At 48.7% G+C, this 25,438-nt stretch overlaps 1 protein-coding gene across 1 annotated transcript; it reads right to left on the minus strand.

Moving 5' to 3' along the window:
• Nucleotides 1–480: 480 nt before the first annotated feature.
• On the minus strand, nt 481–22,165 carry LOC130043592 (ATP-dependent RNA helicase DDX19B). The gene is made up of 12 exons (XM_056135995.1): nt 21,974–22,165; nt 15,980–16,028; nt 14,433–14,483; nt 12,937–13,072; nt 12,569–12,661; nt 8,805–8,907; nt 7,407–7,521; nt 3,224–3,401; nt 2,687–2,924; nt 1,455–1,617; nt 1,048–1,239; nt 481–775 (listed from the first exon to the last, which is right to left on the minus strand). Exons 1-12 carry the CDS (start codon nt 22,145–22,147, stop codon nt 714–716), a joined length of 1,554 nt encoding a protein of 517 aa, XP_055991970.1. The 5' UTR covers nt 22,148–22,165; the 3' UTR covers nt 481–713.
• Between the last annotated feature and the right edge of the window lie 3,273 nt (nt 22,166–25,438).

Consider the following 25,438-nt stretch of genomic DNA (forward strand, 5'->3'; position numbering starts at 1 on the left):
ACCTGGGTTTGATCCCCAGCACCTGTGAGACAAGAGTCCGGGACGCAGGCTACAGTCCCCACCCTCACAACCCCTCCTCCTCCTTAGGACTTGCAAAAGCGAAGTCCACCTGGGCGGCATCAGTGTGGACAGTGGTGAGAGAGGGCAGGGTCCTCACAAAAACCTACATAAGGAAGCGGCAGGTCCTGTGCTCCCTGCCTGCCAGACCCTCCCGATGGCAGCTACAAGACACACACACCATCGTACCCAAATCCTTCCCTGCTAACTCACGAGGCGTGCTGGAGGCCCCCAGCACTATGCCCGGCACACACATGCGTTACCTGGGCCTCTTTCTCGGGGTTGCCTCTACACCTCCTTTCCCTCACTTGCACCCAAACGCTCAGAACAGAGAGGGCAGGGCTGCCACATAGGACATTAACACGCAATCAGCCGCAGCAATCAATGCACCAGGAAACAATGGCCAAAGACAAGGAATTGCCAAAAGGTAAATTTCTGTGTATTCACGCCTAATCTTCAAAAGTTGTGTAAACATTTTTTCTCTACCATCCCCCATCATTTGTACAATTTTTGTCAAGTCCAAACGTAATTGAAATGAGGTAGGTAGTTTGTCGCGGCTCGCGCCTTTTGTCTCGGTGACAGCCGAGGCCGGGCCGGGAAAGCGCGAGTCTCCCGCGCAGGGGCAGCGCCAGCGGGCACCGGGTACCCGGGACGCCTCAGTTGGCTATCTTCTCAATCTCGTCCAGGTCATCCGTGTCCAATCTCTCGATTTTCTTATCTGAGGACGAAGACAGGAAGAGCTCAACGGGGGCGCATGCGGAGACGCCACCAAAGGGAGAGTCAGCGTGGCGGAAATCACGGGGGCTATGGGCGCGCCGGGACCCAACACGCTCGAACCTGTGGCCTTCCCCAGGGTGCAGGTGCAGGGAGTGTCCCCACACCCTGACCCAGGGGCTCCAGAGCCGCTCACTGGGACCGAGGCCAGGCCCGTCTCCCCCCTGGGCAGCAGCGCGGGGCGGGGCAGGGCGGGGCAGGGCAGGGCCCACTCACTGAAGTGCTCCTGGATCCTGTTGAGGATGTCCATGCTGTGCTTGCTGTCCACCATGTTCACCGCCAGGCCCCTCTTGCCGAAGCGGCCCGTGCGCCCGATGCGGTGCAGGTAGGTCTCATTGTCGGGGTTCCCGTCCTTGTCCACCGGGAGGTCAAAGTTGATGACGACGGACACCTGCTCCACATCGATGCCTGTGCGGGGACAGGTGTGAGGCGGGGGCCGGCAGGGCAAGCAGAGCAGGGGGTGTGGGCAGGACCCGGGAACAGGCGCTGGGGGCACAGGCAGCCCAGGTCGGCAGCACCTCCTGGGCCCTGGGGCAGGCCCCCTGCAGGGCGCCAGGCTTCTGGAAAGCTCCCCGAGACCACAGCGTCCCCCCGGCCATCCGGGCCCCAGCGCGTCTGCTCACCGCGGGCGCACACGTTGGTGGTGACCAGCACCTTCTCTTTGCCCTCGCGGAAGCGCTCGATCACTGCTGCCCGCTGCTCCACCATCATCTCGCCGCTCAGCAGCGCCACCTGGTGGCCTTCCTTGGACAGCTCGGCTGCCAGCCAACTGGCGGTTTTGCGAGTCTGCAGTGAAAAGAATTGTTTGACATGCACATACCTGACAAAAGGAAAAATGGAAAGACCCGCGACAAGGTGGCTTGCTGCCGTCAATAAGTGTAATATGTACTACTGGGTCTAATCAGCAGGTTGTGTTTACACAATTTACAATTAGCACTGCACTGTAGCACTGTCTTCCTGTTGTTCATCAATTTGCTTGAGCAGGCCCAGTATCGTCTCCATTTTGAGACTTGTTGTTACTGTGTCTGGCATATTGAATAGTCACGGGTAGCTTGCCAGGCTTTGCCATGCGGGCGAGATACTTTTGGTAGCTTGCCGGGCTCTCCGAGAGGGGCAGAGGAATCGAACTCGGGTCGGCCGCATGGGCTGCGTGCAAGGCAAAAGCCCTACCCACTGTGCTACCGCTCCAGCCCATTTACAATTAGTAAATTGTAAACAGAATATTAGACACTATTTTTATGGGGGAAGATGGAGATAGGGGTCATGCCCAGCACTGCTCATGGACCCATATGCAGTGATGAGGTTGGAGCCCAGTTGGCCACAAGCAAGACAAGTGACTTAACTCTGTATTTTCTTTGGTCCAAATTTTAGCCACTTTTAATGGGATGATATTTGGGTTTCTTTTTTGGATTTTTTTCTTCTTTGGGCCATACCCAAGTGTTCAGGGCTTACTCCAGGTTCTATGCTCAACCATCACTCCTGGTGGTACTCAGGGAACCATGTGGGTGCTGGTGATAGAAGCAGGTCAGCCACACTCTCTCCAGCCCTGAATTTTTGTTCTAACTCATCTCTAGATAAATGTGAGCCTAGATGGTTTAAACTGTTGGTCTTACCCTTTCCTTTTCACTGGGGGTCGGGGGGAAAGGGAGAATGGAAACCACAGCTGGTAGTGCTCAGGGGCCCTGTGTGGTGCTGGGAATTGAACTAGGGTCAGCAGTATGCACAGCCAGCAAGTGGCACACTGCTGTCGTTGCTCCTGCCACCCACCTTCCTTCTCTCACTCCAAGCCTGCAGCCACACAGAGGGAAGTGGGTCCTCCTGAGCCCACCCAACCCCCATACCACCCGCTGCTCACGTGGCAGAAGATCATGGCCTGCGCGATGGTGATGGCCCCGTAGAGGTTGCACAGGGCCTGGAACTTCTCGTCACGGTTACTGCACAGCACGTAGTACTGCTTGATGGTGTCCAGCGTCTCCTCCTCGCGCTTCAGCTTGATGATGTTGGGCTCGGGGACCACTTTCTGGGCAAACTTCCACACTGAGTCTTCGAACGTGGCAGAGAACAGCAGCATCTGGCAGTTCCTGGGCAGCATCCTGCGGGGAGGCGGGGATCCCGCATGGCCCCATTTCGTCCTGGGGAGCACCGCAGACCACAGACCAGTGCCCTGCCCAGTGCCCCGGGAAGGAGGCAGGAGCAGGCCCGGGGCCAGGCAGGGTGGGCCCACCCCGATTTCCACCCCGGGCTCCGTGGGAGCGGCCCAAAGCCGCCCAACCAGTCAGTGCTCACAGGGTTGGGGGCTCAAGAAGCTGATGCCAGAGACGAGGCTTTGGGGAAAGGGGGGAGCAGCCGCGGTCTGGGAGGCTCCCTCGTCCCTCCCCTCCAGAGCCCCCACCTCTGGATGCGGACGCTCTGGTCCTGGTGGCCCTGAGTCGCGATCATCACGTCGGCCTCATCCAGAACAAACACTTTAATCTTCTTGGGGTCGATGAACTTGAGCTTGGAGCACCAGTCGAGGACGGTGCCAGGGGTGCCGATGACGATCTGCTCGCTGATCTTCTGACCCCGCTCCACTGTGGACGGGAGATGTTTGGTTGTTTTGCATATTCCTACGGTAAAGGCAGCTCCCCTTTCTTAGAAACTTAAGGACACACACACAAGAAACTACTGCTGGAGAGCTACGGAAGAGACACAAACAACAGTATGAAAACCGAGCAGGAGAGAGAGGCCTACGTGCTGAGCATGGGCTCTGGAGTCGGCCCCACTGCACTGCATGGTTTCCCGGGCTTGGCAGGGAGCAGACCCCAGACCATCAGGTATGTTCCTCCCCCCAAAAAAGGGTAAAAGAAAACCTCTTGAATGGGATATTTTTTACTCTAGAATCATCCAGTTCTCTTTTAAGAGTGTTACTTGTGTTTTGGGAGATGGGGGGCTCGGGGCCACACCTGGTGGTGCTCAGGATACTTCCCAGCTCTAATCTGGAGGCTCTGGCAGGGTTGGGGCAGGTGCTACTGCACTTGGACCCTTGTTGACCACCAGCCAGGCAAGTGCCCTACCCCTGCACCAACTCTCTGGCCATTAGGGTTATTTCTTCATCGACAGTCAGTCCCAGTGAGGTGCAGGATGGGCTTGCGTGTCACAGTAGACACGTTCCCATCTTCCTCAGCTGTTCTCACGGTGTGCAGGGTTCATGCACACCTGCCTGCTGTGTGCCAGAGATCTCACTTGGGTGGGACACAGCCGTCCGCCCCAGTGAGCAGCCTCTGGGAGTATCTCTGCTTTACACCTCGTAGTCCCAGGCCCAGAGACTCTCTCCCCAGGGCACCCTGCCCTGCAGCTCCCCTAACATCTGTCAAACAAGCAGTTGTCCTCACTTACCCTCTTCACCAATTTCGGGATATATGTGACCATTCAGTAACAGGATTAATTATGAAAGACTTCGTCTTCGAAGAAAAGTAAAAAAAAACTGCCTCTTCGAAGTGCTTTCCCAGACCAGGTCTGGCCGACCACGGGCCATTATAGACCCTGTGTGCTCAAAAGCTGAGGAAATCCAGCTTTCCCCCTTATTTACTAAGTTTTCTGGCCACACCGAGCCATACTCGAGTTACTCATGGCTCTGCACTAAGGAGTGATTCCATGCAGGATCCCGGGAACCACACCTGGGAAGGCTCCGTGCAAGGAAGCGCCCTGCCCGCAGCACGACCTCTCCAGCCCCACCAGCTCTTTCTTTGGCGTCAGATGCTCCCTTTGAGGGTCACAGCAGGTAGAGCTCCAGGGTGGCTCCCCACAGTGCTGCGGCAGGATCTGGGCTCTCTGTAAACACACTCTAGTACTTTCACTCTAGTCCAGCCTCTGTTCCCTTCATTTCAACCCCGACAACTCGAATCACCTTCAGTCACATGGGAATATTCTCAAAACTAACAAGTGTTCCCATTTATCAGCTCAGTGAACCACTGTCCTCTACATTAAAAAAAAAAAAAAAAATTCAGAGCTTGGCCAAAGTTCACAGGCACTGAGACACTTGCCTTACATCCCGTATCACACAGGGTCCCAAAGCACACCCGGGAATTACCGCTAAGCACAGAGCCAGGAACAGCTCCTAAGCACTACAGGGCATGACAGCACCCTCCCCAACAAACATCCAGTCGGTCAGGGAGGAGGTACAAGGTAAGGCACTTGCCACTGTATGTAGCAACCCCAGATCAATACCCAGCACCACATATGATTTTGTGAGCACTGCCGGGGTCAATCCTGAGCAGAGCCAGGAATACCCTTTGAGCACTGCTGGGTGTAGCCCAGAACATCTGAAAATAAAGCAAAAACAAAACATTAAGGAGTTTCTAGCCTGCTAGCTCAAATTCAAACTGCAAACATTTAAATTCTCTTCAGAACAGAATCCAGGTTGCCTTTAGGCACTGGTACAGAGTGAATTTCTGTAAGTCACAGACTTGTGTGAAAGAACCATAGAATTTAACCAAACTTCTATCACATCTTTTCTAACTAGCAGGGGCCTCCCCAGAGGTGCTCTGGGGCAGGGCCAGTGCATCTTGATAGCTGGCCCCGCAGTGAGCTCCAAGAGGGCCACACACAGTGCTGAGTGGGGATGGGGGTGCTGGGGTCTCTAACAAAAATTGCTTGACACTGTTTGTCAAAAAATTAAAAATAGAATAAAGAAATAGTAGTAAAAGTTTCCAGATTTAATTACTGGACTCTCACTTTATTTCTGAGCTACACTTAGTAGCTCAAGGCTTACTCCTGGCTCTGTGCTCAGGAATTACTGCTGGTATGCTGTGGGACCATATGCAGTGCCAGGATTCGAACTGGGGTTGGCCGCATGCAAAGCAAGTGCCTTAATCCCTGTACTATCTCTCCAGCCCCTACATGTCTAATGATAATGAAACATCATCACATGCCTTTCATGCAAGATATGGGAGTTTGATCCCTGGCACAGAAAAATAATTAGGAAATAAAACATATCCAAAAATAAAAAATTTTTGACCAGGCTATGTTCTGGGCTTACTTCTGACTCTACACTCAGGGATCACTCCTGGCAGGGCTTGGGAAGCTATATGAAGTGCCAGGGATTGAACCCAGGTCAGCTTCATTCAAGGCAAGCACCTTAACCCAGTGTTATTTCTTTGATGCCACTGTGAAATACTTTTTAAACCCACTGATCTAGTGTCTTCAAACATGCAAATATGGGGGCTGGAGCAATAGCACAGCAGGTAAGGCGTTTGCTTTGCACATGGCCGACCCGGGTTCGATTCCCAGCATCCCATATGGTCCCCCAAGCACCGCCAGGAGTAATTCTTGAGTGCAGAGCCAGGAGTAACCCCTGAGCATGGGTTGGGTGTGACCCAAAAAGAAAAAAAAATGCAAATATGGCACTGGAGAAATAGAACTGAGGGAAGGGTATTTGCCTTGCATGTGGCTGATCAGGGTTTAATCCCCGGCACCACACATGGTCCCCAGAACCCTGCCGGGAGTAATCCCTGAGCACCAGGGAGCATGGACCGAAAACAAAATAAAAAGAAACTCAGATATAACAGGGGGAGGGGAAAGGTAGGGGGAGTAGTCTGGATTGGAAGAAAATTAAAAGTACGATAACCAAATCAATGTGTAAGATTCATCTGTGGCTCAAAGATAATTCCTAAGTGCAAAGATCAAGCAGTGGAAGCAAGTCAAGTTAGATCCCTGATACCACATGGTCCTCTAGGCAGGGCTGAAGTGACACCGAGGCACAGAGCCAGAAGCTGCCCCCAAACCCGAAACAAATAACAAGAAGGGCAGATGTGTGGCTTGGTGGCAGAGCTCCACCTTCACAGGTGCTGAACTTGGTCTGATCAGCACCACCGCCCCCCACCAGCCCCCACAACAGAATGTCATGAGTTCCTGCTACCACCAACGATGTGGAAGAATGTAGAGTAGTAAGCTCAGTAAAGAAGACAAAAAAAAAACTGTGATTTCACTCATGTGACATATAGAGAAAAAAAGTATGAATAAAACAAATCAATGATAAACTTTAAGAAAGATTAGCGGTTACCAGGAGGAAGAGGGGAAGAAGGCGAGTGGGTAAATCATGTTGCAGAGAATATTGTCGGGGCCGGAGACATAGGACAGAGGGAAGGGCACTTGCCGTGCAAGCGGCCAACCTGGGTTTGATTCCCGGCATCCCATATGGTTCCACATGCACCGCCAGGAGTAATTCCTAAGTGCAGAGTCAGGAGGAACCCCTGAGCATTGCCAGGTGTAGTCCCAAAACAAAACAAACCCCAGAAGAGAATATTGTATTAAGAATAGAATTAGACTTTCAGTGGTGAACTTAATGTAGTATACAGGCATGCTGATTTTCAGTGGTGCACACCTGAATGTTCCAATATCATGGTACAGCAATAGAAAAGAAGTAGGCATTCCTGAAAAACCACCCAAACCCCATACACAGAAGCAGCAAAGATATCGCAAAGTTAGAGGTTTGTGAGTTTAGGTGGAGGGTTCGTGTGGATATTTCAAGTACCATGTATGTTTTGAAAGTTTTCAAATTACGGAGAAATATAATGATGGGATCACATTGTACTCACATTTATTGCCTCGAACAGCATAAGCCAGTTTCAGCTCAGGGTAAAATTTGCCCATCTGTTCAATCACTTTTCCTGTTTGAAGGGCGAGCTCATACGTTGGGGAGAGACACAGACACTGGTAGGGTAAGAGGGCAAAGATAATATCCCTTTGTGATGGGGAATTTCCATCAGAACCTGATCATGCCTCCCGCGAAGGCTGAAGAGAGCATGTATATAAAAGTGCACACCATTTCCTTTAACTTGCAAAGTCATTAAGATAGAATTTTGGGGGTGAGAGAGTGGCCCATAACCAGTGGTGTTGGGGAATCGTGTGCCGGGAACTGAACCTGTACCACCCACACACACATGTTCAGTCCTTTGAACCTTTGAACCATCTCCCCAGCTCCAATAGTTAAATTCTCTCTCTTTTTGGTGGGGGTAGTTTGGACCACAGCAGGCTGTATTCAGGGTTGACTCCTAGCTCGGTGCTCAGGGATCACTTCTGGTGGTGCTCCAGGAACCATATGTGGTAGCAGGGATCAAATCCAGCCTACTGCATGCAAGGGAAGCAGGTGCCTTATCTGCTATCCTATCTCTCTGGCCCACAAGTTAGAATTTTTAAGAATTACAGAACTCATTTGGTCATGAGAGCACCAAAACCCACATGAGCAAGAATGCAAAACTCCAATTAGAGATTAATACTCTCTTCAACGCCCAGTGGATGAGAGCTGTGGAGCAGAAAGGATTCCCCAGCATGTGAAGGAATGTGCCTGTCGGCATCACCCCCGATTTGCCAGCAAAGGGGAGCAGGCTCTTTACCACTACCGAATGGCCTGTGGTCCATTAAAGGGGTTCTAGTTTAGGTGAAAATATGAGCCACACCTTATGGTGCCCAGAGGGTAACTTCTGGTGCTGCCCGTGGATGCTGAGTGCCAGGGATAAAATCCAGGGCTGCTATATGCAAAGTACGTGCACAACTTAGCTTTAAGCTTTTAATCCATCAAATAGACTTTTTCTTTTGCTATTTTTTTTTGGGGGGTGGGTCATACCTGGCAATGCTCAGGGGTTTCTCCTGGCTCTGCACTCGGGAACTGCTATTGGTGGGGCTCAGGAGACCATATGGGATGTCGGGAATTGAATCTGGGTCAGCCGCATGCAAGGCAAACACCATATATGCTGTACTATGACTCCAGCCCCTCAAATGGATTTTTTCTTTAGTTTGTTTTGTTTTGGGGTCACAATATGAGGGCTTACTCCTTTGTACTCAGGGATTGCTCTTGATTCAGGGGACAGCATGTGATGCCAGGGATGACATGACAAGGCAAGTGGCCTACCCGCTGTCCTCTCTCTCCAGCCCCATCACATGGGATTTCTCCTTGTAGCTTCATTAGCAGAAAACCCAAATTCACAAGCCCTTACCTGAGGGTATCTGTTGGCAGGTTCTACTTGGCTGAGCATGGCCAACACAAAGGCAGCTGTTTTGCCAGTACCAGACTGAGACTGCGCGATTAAGTTCTGTGGGCTGCGTGAGGAAACAAGCTGGTTAGGATATGTGCAGTTACTAAAATGAAGAAAGAGTATCCAGGGAATATGCCACTCTAAGAGGCTGGGGAGGAGCTGTGTTGGCCTTCTTGGCCACTCGCTGCACTGAACTCCAAGCTGCACGTTCCCACTAGGAGCACTGCATCTCCCCCAGACGCGAGGACGAATGACTGGTGTTGCGGGGTGTGACGTTAAATGAAATAGGTCAGGGGGAAAGAAACAAATGCCACGTGATCTCACCCATGTGAGGTATATAAACAAACAAGGACTTCAAGACGGTGCCCAAAGAAATCAAACCTTTGGACAACATCACTGTGGTTGTAAAGCTGTGGAAGAAGTGGGCAGAGGGTCAGGGGAGGAAGAGGTGGACGGAAATGGCATTAAAGACAAGAGTGGAGGGTCTTCACCTGCCACTTGGGGCACTAATTATAAACACTGCAACCACATTACCTCTACTGAGATAAAGTGGCTGATTTATTAGGAAAAGAGAAATAATCAAATATGATTCTCATAATAAAAAATTTTTAATGAATATTCAAAATCAATTTCTAGAAGGCGGCCTTGGTCTCGGTAGCAGCTACATATGGTAGTTCTGCAAATGCATGGTTCTACAGGGAGATTTGATTGCGGTGCTGGGAATCTCATGTCTACAAGGTATGTACTTTGTCATTGAGTGCAGGCCTGGAATTTTTAAAAATTTCATTTTTTGTGGTGGGAAGGGCACACTAAGTTGTGCTCAGAGCTTACTCTTGGCTCTGTGCTAAGGTCACTCCTAGTAATGGCTCGGGGACTAGCTGTGGTACTGGGTCAAACCAAGACTGGCCGCATGCAAGGCAAGTTCCTTTACCCATGTACTGGATCTCCAGCCTGAGGCCAAAGGGATTTCAGGTGGGATTCAGAAGCACTTCATTACTTCCATTCCCTTTCAACACAGCAGTGATTCTTTAAATATGAGTCAATACTAGGGTCAGAGAGACAGTACAACCAGTAGGGTACTGCCTTATATGCGGCCGACCTGGTTTCGATCCCGAGCACCCCAGATGCCTCCTCTCTGGAGTATTCTCTGAGTGCAGAGCCAGGAATAAGCCCTGAGCCCAAAACACACAAACAAAAAATAATAAAATGATGCAGTATGTTACTGCTCTGCTCCAAAACCTTCCAATCACTCCCATTTCAGTCACTGTGAAGGCAAAAGTCTTCCCATTCTCCCCGATTCTGCTTGATCTGGCTCCCATTATCTCTGCTCTCATTTCCTACTACCCCCCCACCCCACCCCCGCGTTCACTGCACTTCACTCTACCTCCAGTGAAAACATACCTGCCAGGCACCCATCTGAGGCAGCACCTTCCCACTGCCCCAGATGACATGCCGACACTGTCTTCCTCACATCTGCAGACATCATCTGATGACGTCCTACTTGAGTCACTTTACTACATTTGTGATTTACTTTGAAATGTGGGGGTCAGGGAGCTAGCACAGGAGCCAGGGGCACATACTTTGTATGCACAAGACTCCAGTTTGATCCTCAGTGCTGCAGAGCATGCCCTCCCCCACTCCTATACTGCTGGCGAGGTCCTGGAGTCTCCGCAGCATGGGGGCAAGCAAGACTGACCTCTGGGCTCAAGTATTGAACAGGCCACCGGAAGTGGCTTCCAGATCCCCTGAGCACTGCTAGGGAAGACCAGGGCAAAATAGGACGTGCTGCTGCAAACACTGGGGACTGAAATACAGAAACATGCTGGTGGTAGAACCCAAGTTATAATATTTATGTTTTACCTGAAAACCCTTTCGAGGTTGATGCTTGAAAGTTCTCATAGTAAGATGTAGTGGGTGGGCTGGGCACGTGGCTCAGCGCAAGGGTACATGCTCAGCGTGTTTGAGTCCGTGGGTTCGATCCCCAACTTCACATGACACCACAGAGTTTGGCTTTGGATGGGTGGGGCTGGGCCTGGGTCCTGAGCATGCCTGGGTGTATAGTCTTTAAAATAATTTTTTTTAATGTTGTGGCTAAGATCACAATCAGGACTTAGCCTTCCTAGTCTCCCTCTTACTTTATTTGTTCTGTTTTGGGGTCACACCCAGTGATGTTCAGGGCTTACCCCTGGCTCTGCACTGTATACTACTATTTTTTTTCCCGTTCTGGGTCACACCCGGTGATCAGGGGTTACTCCTGGCTTTGCACTCAGAAATTACTCCTGGCGGTTCTTGAGGGACCATATGGGATGCTGGGAATCAAACCCAGTCAGCCACGTGCAAGGCAAACGTCCTTCCCGCTGTACTATTGCTCCTGTCCTCTGGTACTACTCTTGGCAGTGCTCAGGAGACCATCTGGGACAACAGGGATAGAACCCAGATTGGCCATGTGCAAGACCCTGCCCACTGAAACCATCATTCCAGACCCAGATCTCTCCCTTACTCCTTTCTTTCCTTTCCTGCCTCCATTTCAGGACTTACTCCTGGCAGGCATACATGGTGCAGAAATCAAACCTGGGTTGGCCACGTGCGAGGCAAGTGCCCACTGTCCCATCACTCTGGCTCCATGCCCTATTTACTTTTCCCCTCAGCACTAATTACACTTTAAAAAAATTTTTTTATATAGTTCATATGTCACACCAGTTATTAAAGTGTATAATTTAGTGAAGCATTTAGTATGCTATTAATTTCCAAAACCTATGATAAGTATATAAAATTTTTCGTTTTGTTTTTGGGTGACATGTGGCAATGGTAAGGATAGTTCCTGGCATTGCTCAGGGGAGCCTGCCAAGGCAGGGATCAAACACAATCCTCCTGCTTTTCTAAAGCACATACTTAGCCCTTTGGGCCATCTCCCTGGCCCAAAATTTGCCATTTAAATCACCTTTCTTTTAGAAGGGGCCCACATCTTGCAGTGCTTAGGGGGGATACTACTGGCAGTGCTTGAGAAACAGGACAGGGCTGAAGGCACTGGCTAGTCACACAGCCAACCCTAGTTCCATCCCAGCACTGCACATGGTCCCCGAGCAACACCAGGAATGATCCCTGAGCAAAGAGCCAGGCGTATACACCACAGCCAGGTGCCCCCAGCAGAAGTCAATAGGGCAAGAAAGACAGTACAGGAGTCTCCATGTTCTTTGTATTTAGTTTTCACTGTTTTCTTGGGGACACGGGTCGTGTCAGCAGAGCTTGGGATGCGCAGGGTCCACGCCAGGCAATACCTGACTCAGCCCAGCCGCACGAGTCCGATGGCTGAACACTTGGACCTGACAATGAGCTGCTGCTCCTCTGGCCCAACTGTGTGGGGGCCCAGGGGAGGGTTGGGGGGAACCATATGGTGCCTCCGCTTCAGCCCTTCCGACGATCTCCCAGCCCCATCTCCAAATTGGTTTGTTTATTTGTTCGTTTTTTTTTGGGGGGTGGCGGGAGGAGTCACACCCGTGAGGCTCAGGGATCACTCCTGGCTCTGCACGCAGAAAATACTTCTGGCAGGACTTGTGGAACCATATAGGATGTCAGGGTTTGAACCCGGGTCAGCCATGTGCAAGGTAGAAACGCCCTCACCGCTGTACTATCGTTCCAACCCCCTATTTCCTAAATATGAAACAACCATATATTACTAAGATAGCTTTTTAAAATAATGAAATGAAAAAATAAATAGCACGTACGGTTCAGCAAGCATCAAGGGCAAGGCGTTCTCTTGTATCTTGGAGGGGCGGTTGAAACCCATGGCATAGACTCCCTGGAGAAGTTGGGGTTTCCTAGAAGTTGAAAATAAATATCTTAGTTCCTTTGGTTATAGAAAGAAGCTAAATACCTGGGACATTTTTTTTCTGGTATTTAACTGCAGCTATGCACATTTTCTAATAACCGGTACCTGAATTATGCAGCACTGACTATAATGTGCAGGAAACTTAAGAGCACAAAGCAGCTAAATTTTCGTACTGACTGTGTTAGCTAAAGATGTTCTGCTCTCCACAAGGGCTCGGTCACTACCTAATGTGGCAGGGAGAGTCAGAGAGAAAACAGTGCTCACAGGCGCAGCTCCTCGAAGGACTTGACGGAGTAGAGCGGGGAGTTGGGGTCCCGCTGCAGGACCTCCACCTGGTTCGTGTTATCCACGAGGTTGCTTCGGATCAGCTTGTTGAGTAACGACTGCGCAGCTCTGTCCTCTGGAAGGAAACAAGAATAAAGACTTTTTTCTTTTTCCAAGTTTTTGGGTGATACCTGGCAATGCTCAGGGGTTACTCCTGGCTGTGCACTCAGGAATTACTCCTGGTGGTCATTGGGAAACTATATGGGATGCTGGGAATCGAACCCTGGTCAGGCACATGCAAGGCAAGTGCCTTCCCTGCTGTACTATCTCTCCAGCCCCCAAAAGGGTAAGTTCTTTTATTAACTGGACTTAAAATTTACCAAGAGCTCAACTGAATTCAACTTCCTTTGCTATCTGAAACAGTAATATGTGTTTGCACTGGACAGTTTAATTCCAAACATACCACAGTTTTGATTAGAAATACAATTGAAAAATTTTATTTATTTATTTACTTATTTTTGCTTTTTGGGTCACACCTGGTGATGCACAGGGGTTACTCCTGGCTCTGCACTCAGGAGTTACTCCTGGCGGTGCTCAGGGGACCATATGGGATGCTGGGAATCGAACCCGGGTCAGCCGCGTGCAAGGCAAACGCCCTACCCGCTATCTCTCCAGCCCCAATTGAAAATTTTTAAATAAAAGGGTTGATGACATTAATACATCCTTTCCCACTCATATTCTCCTCCAGAATATCACTGCTTAATTCTCCTCCTTTCCTGAATTTATCTATTCCTATTTAATGCAGATATCTACTCAGTTTGCACACAGTATAAACTACTGTTTGCTTAACATACAAATCACAACAAAAAATGAAATGTGTATCTTTATACATTTTGCTTGTACCTTTGCTGTTCATGCTAAATGTGTTAAAATATCACTGTCACCATCACTGTCCTCACGCTGTTCACTGATTTGTTTGAGCGGGCCCAGTAACGTCTCCATTGTCAGACTCATTGTTACTGTGTTTGGCATATCAAATATGTCACGGGTAGCTTGCCAGGCTTTGCCATGTGGACGAGATACTCTTGGTAGATAGCGGGGCTCTCTGAGAGTGGCAGAGGAATCGAACCCGGGTCCGCCCAGTCGGCCGTGTGTAAGGCAAAAGCTCTACCTGCTGTGCTATTGCTCCAGTCCCCATTAAAATATCATAGGTTTAATTTTATTAGACAATGGACAGGACTTAAATTTTCTTTTGGAATGTCCCTGCCATAATCATCCAGGAAATATTTTCTGCTATACTGAAGTTCATCAGCTGATCAAAGTAGAGTTTCTTAGAAAGGTATGCTATTAGTGTTCTTCACTAAGAACTATACTGAATTTTTATTGGTACTATGATTGCCACTAATGTTAAGTCAAGTTTATATAAAATTGAAGCATCATAACAATCCATTCTCTTGGAATGTAGAACCTCACTGAAATAGGACTCAAAGGCTTACCTTTCTCTTCTTCATCTGTCTTCTCTGCGTTTGCATTGGTCTTAACAGCACCTAAATCAAAAACAAAGTGTCCATAATTTAACCCCACAATTCAATCAAATCACATCCCATACCCAACTGCTAAGACAATTCAAATTCTAACTTTCAAATTCTTTTTCCCTTTTTGGGTCACACAGGGTGGTGCTCAGGACTTACTCCTGGCTCTACACTCAGGGATCACTCCTGGCAGTGCCCAGGGTACCATATGAGGTGCCGGGGATCAACTCTGTTCAGCTGTTTGCACTGCAAATGGCCTACTGGCTATACTACTGCTCTAGCCCCTCTAATTGTCAACATCTAGGACACCATAAATGTAAAGACCTGGAGAATAAAAAAAAAAAAATGAGACCAAGCTACAGATTAAATAAATAAATAAATAAATAAAATAAAAACGTATTACTGGGGCCAGAGATAGCAGTTTAGGTGTTGCTTTTCAGGGAGCTGACCCATGTTCAATCTCCAGTACCACACATAGTCCCCCAAGGCCTGCCAGGAGTGATTTCTGAGCACAGAACCGAAAGAAGTCTTGAGCATAGGCCTGTGGGCCCCTTCTCCACATTCATTCATTCATTCATTCATTTTTTTTTTTTTTGTGATTGAGCCCAAAAACTCAAGCTTTTTTATGGCAATTTTGGTTCTGGGTTTACATGAAAAAAATGGGAAAAGGGGGTCGAGTCAGCCTGCACAATTCAGCCCCTCCAAAAAAAATTTTTAAAGTATTTTGTTGTTCCTAAATAAAAGTACTGTTCCTGGGATCAGAGAGATAGTATAGTGGGCAGGGCACTTGCCTTGCATGCAGCCAACCCAGGTTTCTGGCATCCCGTAGGGTTCCAGGAGCCTGGCAGGAGTGATTCCTGAGTGCAGAGTCAGGAGTAACCCAAGCACCACAGGGTGTGGACCCCCACCCTCCCAAAAAAAGAGTACTACTGCTTATGTTTCAATTTTTTTCCTATTCTAAATCCTATCATTGTATCTCAAAACCTGTTATTAGGGCTAGGCATGATACGGCTGAAGTGGCAGAGCAGAGGACTGGGGCGATGTGGCTTGATTTTTAAGCAATTGACACTATTCAGCTTCTGGCACTGCATATGGTTCCCTGAGCACCACCAGGAGTTAGTTCCTGAGTACAAAGCTATGAGAAACCCCTGAACACCATTGGGTATGACTCTAAAAGCAAATAACTAAATAATCCAGTTTGGTAATTCACAGATGTAGTGACTGCCAGTATTGGCCAGTCCCATCAGGTACTTAAAAATTTTTTTTCAGGGCCAGAGAGAGTATAGCAGGTAAGGAGCTTGCCTTATACTTTTCCGAGCTGGGTTCAATCCCCAGCACTCTCACACGGTCCTCTGAGCTCCAAAAGCAGTGATCCCTGAGGAGTAGGCCCTGAGTATGGCTAGATATGGCTCCAAAACAAAACACACAAAAATTTTTTTCCTAGATGGTTGTTAAGATAGGAATACTAAAGGAAATCATATTTGTTTTCAAAGTAGATTTTAATCACTCACCATTGGCATCTGGTTTGGTTTTCTCTTCCTTAAGGTGCAAGTTGCTCAACTAAATGAAAGATAAGGAGGGAAAGTGTTAGGAAAAACTCATGAAGATTTTGAATCAACAGAACCTCTCCAGTGAAGCTGAGGAGACACAGGATGCTCTCGAGACCTACTCATACAGTCTACTCATTAGGCTGTTCTGCTGGGCTCCTTTGCTTATGAAAGGTTTGACAATAAAATGACCATAAATACAGTGGTAGATAGAAATTGGGGGTCCAGAGCAACAATACAGTGGGTAGGGCACAGGGGCTAGGGCACCTGATGCAGCAGACAGGTTCAATCCCCGGCATCCCATATGGTCCCCCAAGTACTGCCTGGAACAATCCCTGAGCACGGAGTCAGGAGTAACCCCTGAGCACTGTCGAGTATGGCCCAAAAATTAAAAAATGCTTCAAATAGCTCAAGATTCACATGTCCTAATTACAGTCTCCACGAGAAATGACAATTTGTGCATTTTCGTAATGCCCTGATTCCAAAGTCTCCCGGTAGAATACCATGTGTGTTGTCATTCTCCCACATTCCAGCCAAGAGGAAACTTAAAGAGAGACCGTGGGAAAGGCAGTCCTCCTTCAGATAGAGAGCGCTGCAGTTGGAAGCCTGCCCTGGAAAGCACCTGAGAGTAGGAATCAGTTCTGCTGAAGATGGGGTGCAGCCTGGGGCTCAGCAGGCCACAAGAAGTCTCGAACTGGGCCAGAGCGATAGTCCTGTAGGGAGGGCATTTGCCTTGCACACAGCTGACCCGGGTTCGATCCCCCGCATCCTATATGGTCCCCCAAGCACTGCCAGGATTAATTTCTGAGTTCAGAGCCAGGAAATCCCTGAGCATTGTCGGGGTGACCCAAAAACAAACAAAAAAAAACCCAGAGAAGCCTCGCATTCCGATCGCCTGAGCTGAAGGTCTGATATTCTAAACCTGGGCCACTGTGGCATGCTGATGGAAAAAACAGCCAGCTGACGTGGAAATACAAAGAAGGGATAGAGCAGAGACATTTCAAAGAAAGAATTATTAGAACTTGATAAAACTCCATTAATCAGGAATGCCCTGGCAGGACTTTCCTCTCCTAATAGAGTACAAAGACGCTTTTGTCAGGTATGCCTCAACAAAATAAAAAAGAAAACACCTTAAAGATGAGATATTTTTGTTTATAATAGGCCTTTCACGGCTGGAGAGACAACACATCAGGGAGGGCACTTGCCTTACAAACAGCCAACCCGAGTTTGATCCTGACACTCCATTTGGCCGCTAAGCGCCAAGAGGAGTGATCCCTGAGTGCAGAGCCAGGAGCGAGCCCTGAGTACAGCTGAGTGGGGGGGAAAATGGGGGAAAGGAGAGGGAGAAATGAAAAATGGTTTGGTTTATTCTAATGGTGATTAGCTGAGAACAGGGGAAAGTGGACAGTGAACAGTTTTTGGTGCCAGTTCTGCTCTGGCGGTGGTGGGTTTGGGGCAGCAAGGGGAACACGCTGAAGGCTGGGAAGAAAGAAAACTGGCAAAACAGAAAATTACCAGAAAGTAGTAAAGATCCTTTATAAACTCTTATTTTGGGGCCACACCCAGCAGTGCTGAGGCTTACTCCTGCCTTTGTGCTCAGGGATCAATCCTGGCAGGCTCAGGGGACCACAGGGGATGCCAGAAATAGAAGCCGGGTCAGCTGCATGCAAGGCAAACACACCCTGCCTGCTGTAATCTCTCTCTGATCCCTCCTTTATGAAATCTCAAGGGTGAAAAAGACACTACCAGATGATAAATATGAAGTACCCAGCATTATGCATGATGGATAATAAACAAGTTTTTCTTTTATTGAGATTCTATACTATTAACAATGGTTTCTCATGCATAGAATTCCAACACTATTAGTATATTTCTTTAAAACACTCCTCCTCAACCTGGCATCAGACCTAGCTTAAGTCTAGTATCCGGGATGTTAAGAGAGAGAGAGAGAGAGAGAGAGAGAGAGAGAGAGAGAGAGACTTAATGACTTATTGTCAATATTTTTAAAAGTAAAGTTAGTAACAATTTCTCCTGAGGTGACAACTGTTAGCTGTAGCTATAACACTGTTGTCCCATTGTTCATCAATTTGCTCCAGCGGGCACCAGTAATGTCTCCATTGTGAGACTTGTTGTTACTGTTTTTGGCATATCGAATATGCCACAGGGAGCTTGCCAGGCTCTGCCATGCAGGCGGGATACTCTCGGTAGCTTGCCGGACTCTCTGAGAGGGGCAGAGGAATCAAACCTGGGATGGTAGCGTGCAAGGCAAATGCCCTACCCTTAGTGCTATCACTCAGCCCAACCGCTAGCTAAAATAAAAAATAGGGTTGAAGTATAAATAAGTCAATAAGGTAGAACTGTGTTAGAATATTCATTACTAGTGAGGCCTGAGAGAGTACATTCAGTACAGAGAGAGCAGGTTTGAATGCCCTGAATTGACCATGCCGGGGGGAGTGTGAGGGGGGTACATTCTTACTTACACACCCAGAAACAAGCCCCTGAGCACCACTAGGTGACCCAAACAACAAATAGAAATATTACTTTAGGGGCTGGAGAGATAGTACAGCAGGTAAGGGGAGTGTCTGGCTGGGGTTTGGTCCCCAGCATCACATTATGTCCCCCAAGAAAGTTGGTCGTACTCAGTATCCCTGAGTACAAGAGTAAGCCCTGATTGGGTATGGCACAAAAAACTAAAAATAAAGTAAAAGATATATTCATTATTACAAAGCACTTTATTCTTAATCAGAAAAGAATAAGGCTGGACCCGAGCAATAGTAGAGCGGGTAGAGCGTTTGCCTCACACAGAGCTACACGGATCTGGGTTTGATCCCGGTGATCCCATATGGTCCCCAGCACAGCCAGAAATAATCCCTGAGCGCAAAGTCATGAGTAACCCCTGAGCATTGATGAGTGACCCAAAAAGCCAAAAGCAAGAAAAGAACATGGTTCTTTCCTGTTGCTACATTGTTCAAATGTAGTGATAATGAATTGTTAAAATAACTGTTAAAATAACTAATACTAAAATGCAAGTAAAGGGGAAAGTTGGTAGCAACAATGTAAACAAGCGGTTGTTTTGAGTAGCAGACTTTCAGGAAGCTTGCAACAGAAACTAAAAGCATCAGCCCTCAGAGCTATTAGGAACCTGCCGAGCAAAAGAAAGTTTACATTGTCTGCTGCAGTGGCAAGTAAGTAACTGAACACTGACATTTATTCTGAAGGTATCACTGGTTCAGAAAGCTTCTTTTGCTCTACTTGCACCAAAAGGAGAAATCAATTCTCTTGCAACTTTTCAGGAAACTATTTCAAATGCAGAAAATTAAATAAGAATTTCCAGAGAGAGAGAGAGAGAGAGAGAGAGAGAAAATCAGGGTTGGAGTCATAGTACAGTGGGTTGAGTGTTTTGCCTTGCACAGAGCTGACCTGAGTTCAATCCCCAGTATCTCATATGGTCTCCTGAGTTCTAAGTGCAGAGCCAGAAATAACCCCCTGAACATCTCCAGGTGTGGCAAAAACAACAACAACAACAACAAGAGACAAAATGATCTACCTATATCCATAGTTATGAACACCTTTAATATTTTAGGTTTTACAATGTTAAGATAATTTACAACCCCAATGAAGACTTACTAATGACACAGTAATATTGACATAATATTACGCTATAACATATAATAAAAACATGGAGAAGGGTGGTCATTATCTTTGGGGGAGTAATGTCTGAGTGCAAAGCCAGGGGTATCCTCTGAGCATCTCCATGTGTGGTCCAAAAACAAAGACAAAACCAAACCAAACCAAAAAACAAAAAAAAACAAAAAAACCCCTAATACCAAGAAGCCCGGGGGAGGCTGAGTAGTTAAGCTCATACCTTGTATGTGAGGAGTTCTATCCCTAGCACAGCAAAGAAAATGGGTGGGATGGGGAGTTGGCGGGGAGGGAAAGATACTAAAATTGAGAAAATTACATTAAAGAAAACAGACTCCATAAAAGAAAACAGGGCCAGGGATATAGCTCAGTGGTAGAGCACTTACTGTGCATGTGAGGCCTTCTACTATAAAGAAAAGAAAAAAAAACCCACCTTGCAGTGGGAGGGGTTGGGACACACCCTGTGATGCTGTTCACTCCCTGCCGTGGTGTTCACTTTTGGCTCTGCACTCAGGAATTAGTCCTGGCAGGTTCAGGGTACCATATGGAATGTCAGGGATTGAAATGAGGTCAGCTGCATGAAGAGCAAGTGCCCGAGCCACTGTGCTATCTCTCAGGCCCCCAGGACCTAAGTTTAAATCTCCAGCTACACATATGGGTCACTTCTGAGCACAGAACCGGAATTGTCTATAAGCATTCCTGGGGGTGGCCCAAAAACAAAAGGAGAAAATGTATCCTAATGCATAAAGCTTTATTTATAACTGCCCCAAGAAGAAAATACCCAAATTTCCATCAACAGAAGAATAATTATGGTACATTCATATAGTGAAATACTATTCAGCAATATAAAGGAACATACCACTAAAACATGTAACATGGATAAATTTCAAATACTATATGTTTAAAGAAACCACATTTGCCCACTCCCCCAAATTACACATTATATGATTCCATATTATATGACATACTGGGAAAGTTAAGACTTTAGCAAATGAAAACAAATCAGCAGGTAGTTGTAGAGACTGGTGGGGAGATGGAAGAAATTCCATTAAGTCTGAAGGAAATCTTTGGACAAGGTGGTGGAAAAGCTCTATATCTTGATTGTGGCATGGTTACACAAACTGCTGGCCTCAGTCAAAATTCACAAGATCTTACACTTCAACAAACCTGACTTTAAGAAAAAAGAAGAAAAAAGCAGGTATAGCAGATAAGGTACTCCTTGCATGCAGCCCTTATCTGGGCTCAGTCCTTGGCGTCCATCCCAAGCCCCACCAGGAGTAAGTCCTTAGACTGAGTGTGGCCCAAACACAACCCCAAGTGAAGACTTACTAATGACAGTAATATTGACATATTACACTATAACATAACAAAAAGATGGAGACAAAGGAGGTCATTCATAGAGGATGAGGAAAGGAGAATGGAGAAGAATCAAAAAGCAATAAATACCCAAAAAAAGAGAACTCAAGAAACAGAATTACTTTGAGGAGGCAAAATCTAGCTGTCGTTTTCAAAACTATTGGGTTTTTTAAAATTTTTTGTTTATTTTTGCTTTTTGGGTCACACCCGACGATGCTCAGGGGTTACTCCTGGCTCTGCACTCAGGAATCACTCCAGGCCGTGCTTGGGAGACCGTTTGGGATGCTGCAGATCGAACCCGGGTGGGTAGAATGCAAGGCAAACGCCCTCCCCGCTGTACATCGTTCAGGCCCCAATTTTTCTTTTCAAATTATATATATGCCCTCTTTCTTTTTAATCAGACTAAATCTTTGTTCTGGGGAAACGCACAGGAATAAGTACGAACAGAAGTAGGTGAGCATCATCAAAACTCTTAGGGAGGAGAAAGGCCCTCCACACAACCACTTCTGCTACCCGTCTTGCTCACGGATGCATCAGACCCTGAACAAAGTCAAACCACCACGGCGGGACTGACTGGCTGCCGGGCCTACGGAACGGATCATAATCATCACTGAGCAAGGAGAGGGAGGAGAGAAGCAGGAACTGACTACGGCCCCGGTTCCGGGGTCCAGCTAAGATTAGGAGCAGCAAAGATTAGGGAGGCGGAGAATCACCTGCAAAGGTGATTCTGGTCCAGGGTGGTGACCGTGCGCACGGTCTAGGCGCCAGCCTGAGCCCTGAAGGTTAAGAGAGCAGCAGCAGCACCCGCTGCACTCGCGAAACCCGGCAGGCGAGGGTTCAACATCGCATCTCTGGGTCCGAGTTCCGTCCCACCCACGCTTCAACCTGGCCCCGACCGCCCTGGGTCTGATGCTCGGCCACGCTGACCCCCAACCCCGCTCGTGGCTGAAGCCCACTCACCGACTCGGCCGCCGCTTCCTGCTCGTCCACCGCCAGGGCCCACGAGTCGGTGGCCATGGTCCCGGGCGCCGGAGGGAGGCTGGTGCCGGCAGGCTGACTGGCGGGCGCCGCGCGATCGCAGGTCCTCGCGGGTGGCGACGAGCCAGCCTCCCGCCCCACGGAGGGAGAAGTCATTCGCTCCGGTGCTGGGGACCGGAAGCGGCGCGGCGCGATGACGCCACCAGTCCGCGCCCGCTGGGGGCCCGGCGCCCCAGTGGGGCTGCCGCTTCCGTTACCCGCGATGCCCCGTCGCCGGCCCTGCTCGGCTCCAGCCTCGATACCCCGCGGCCAGACAACTACCGTTTCTTGCGTGCCTCGGTCCAAGCGCAAAACCACACTCGCACGTGCCACACGATCACACAGGGGACGCTCGTGGAGACGGAATATACGAAACACAAGGCGCCTGCCGTGTACGCGGTCATCCCGGCTTCCATCCCCGCCATCCCATAGGGTCTCCCCAGCTCGGCAGGAGTAATTTCTGAGCATCGCCGGGTGTGGCCCCAAAACAAACAAACAAGAGTGTGAGTGACTCTGTGTGTGTGTGTGTGTGTGTGTGTCCGCGATTGGGTAAAAGAAGTCCTGCCAATCAACGAAGGAACAGCATTTGCATGGGATGGTTCCGTGATGCATAGACAACGTTCAGACGCTAGATTCCTTCCTTTCAAAAGCACCAGGATGGGGCTAGAGCGATAGTACAGCGGGTTTGCCTGGCACGTGCCCGACCTGCTTCAATCCCAAGCATCTCCTATGGTCTCCGAGCAACGCCAGGAGTTCAATCCTGACTGCAGAGCCAGGAGGAACCCCTGAGCACCGCCGGGTGTGACCCCAAAATTTAATTTAAAAAGCACCAGGATTCTAGATTCGTCTTTGTCCACCCTGCCCCCAACCCTATGGCCTCACGTATTCAGAAGGGGGGCGCGGGAAACACTGAATTCCAAGCTCCCGCACCTATTCGGCTGGCTTCCATTTACGCTAAGCCAAGGGGAGCACCCACCTCATGGTTCATTTGCTCCGAGGATTCAACGACAAGCCAAAGCCCCGCGTCAGGCCAAAGTGCCATAAGTAGTAGCTATTATTAGGAACTGGAGAGATCGTACAATTGGTAAGGCACTTAGCTTTCATGCATGTGACCCCGTGCTCTATCCCCAGCACCCCATAATGGTCCCCAGAGCCCTCGTGAAGTGATCTCTGAGCACTGTTGGATGTGGATCAAAAAACATGGGGGCGGGGGGCGGAACCAGCTATTTTAAATGATTCCCACCTCCATCCACCCAAATTGGGGCGAGGAAGACGCTCAAATGGGGGTGGGGGTTGGATGAGTGAGTGGGGAGAGGCTCGGTTTCACCCTCAGAGATACTCACGTCGCCCACAGGCAGGGTGAGAGGAAAGCGGCTCAGTACTCGGCCTCCAAAGCAGCTGGACGACCCAGCCATCGCCCCAGCGCATGGCGGTTAGGAGCAGCCAACGGCAGATCACGACCCCAGTCACCTACTAGAGGGCGATCGCGCCAGCCAATCAGCGCAGGGGTCAGGGGCTGCACCACCTCGAGCATGCGCACTTCCTTACCTCCGGCCAAAGGCTCAGCATGCTCCAGCCTACTCCTGCCAGGGCTGCCTCTGCGTGCGAAGCGTTGCCATTCTTTTTCGGTGTTTGTTTTTTTTTTTTCCCCCCTCCGGAGCACCGCTTTGAGCCCCAAGAGGGCAGGGCAAGTATCGGCTTTATTTAATGCTGGCTCTCAGAGACTTAGGCATGACTGACACTCCAGTTGGTAAATAGATGCAGAATGCACATCTTCCAGAGCGACTTCTGTATTTTTGCCACTGACCAAAAAAGTGAGGAGTTTATTCTTGTAATTCCAAGTAGGACCCCTCAGGACCCCTGGGGAGCACAGATAACACATAACACCTGGGAGCCTGGTAGAACTGCAAAATCTATGGCTCCACCAAACTGACAAGGATCTGCATTTCAAGATCCCAAGTGATTTCTTATTGCACCTTTGAATTTGAAAACACCTAATAGCAAAGAAACAAACACGCTGGCCCCGGGGACATAGCTCAGCAGTCAGATGGGCATGCATCTTACACGGGCCCTGGAGCTCCGCTGGGGTTGTGTCTAGGTGGTCCCAGTATGGGCCTGCACAGCTGCGCATCTTTGGACCCTACCATTAAACCTCCCAACATGCTTGCCAAGTATTGCCCCTGCAAGAAAGGAAAGGAAAGGAAAGGAATGGAAAGAAAGAAAGAAAGAAAGAAAGAAAGAAAGAAAAAGAATAGCAGCGAGTAGTGGCCTTGTAAGTGGCTGACTGGGATTCCATCCCCGGCATCTCATATGGTTCCCAAAGCACCACTAGGAGTGATTCCTGAATAAAGAGAGCCAGGAGTAACCCCTGAGCATCACTGGGTCTGACCCCAAAAAGCAAAAAAAAGAAAAAAGAAAAAGAGAAGAAATTAACATTCTATGTTATAGGTATTGGGCTGGAGTGATAGTACAGTGGGTAGGGCTTGCACTCAGCCAACATGCCTTGCACGCAGCCTACCCGAGTTTGATTCCTCTGCCCCTCTCGAAGAGCCCGGCAAGCTACCGAGATTATCTCACCCACACGGCAAAGCCTGGCAAGCTACCCGTGATGTATTCGATATGCCAAACATAGTAGCAAGTATCACAATGTTACTGGGCCTGTTCGAGCAAATCGATGAACAACGGGAGGACAGTGACAGTGACAGTTTATAGGTATTGAAAGTTGCTTATGGTCCAGAGCAATAGTACAGCAGGTAGGGCAGTTAACTTGCACTGGTAGGCCCAGACCTAAATTCAATCCCAAGCAACCCATATGTATGGTCCCCTGAGCTCACCAGGAGCAATTCCTGAGCACAGAGTCAGGAATAAGCCCTGAGCATTGCCAGGCGTGACACCCCAAACAAATGAAAATACATGGAAGAATTAGAATCTAATACTGCAATTTCTAAAAATAAATTTTTTGTTTGGTTTTGGGACACATTGGTTGCACTTCAGGGTTTATTCCTGGTTATGTGCTCAGAGCAGTGGGACCATATGGGGTGCCAGACATTGCATTCTGGTTAGCCACAACAAGACATGTGCCTTGTCCTCTGTATTACCTCTCCAGGCTAAAAATATAAGGATTTTTTTTGGGGGGGGGGCAGGGCTGGAGTGACATTACAGCAGGTACAGTGCTTGCCTTGCGCTTAGCCAACTCATATTTGATCCCCAACACCCCAAATTGTTCCTCGAGCTTCATCAAGAGTGACCCCTGAGCACAGAATCAGCCATGAGCATGACCAGAAACCAAAAACAACAAAAAGTATTTTCACTTGCACTTGTTAGGGATTTTTTTTAAAGGTGCTGGGATAGAACCTCACACAGTCCCTTGTCTTATAAGTGCGCAACTTTCGTTGTTTTGTTTTGGGG

Source organism: Sorex fumeus, unplaced genomic scaffold (assembly GCF_029834395.1).
Source record: "Sorex fumeus unplaced genomic scaffold, SorFum_2.1 ptg000122l, whole genome shotgun sequence".
Taxonomy (NCBI): domain Eukaryota; kingdom Metazoa; phylum Chordata; class Mammalia; order Eulipotyphla; family Soricidae; genus Sorex; species Sorex fumeus.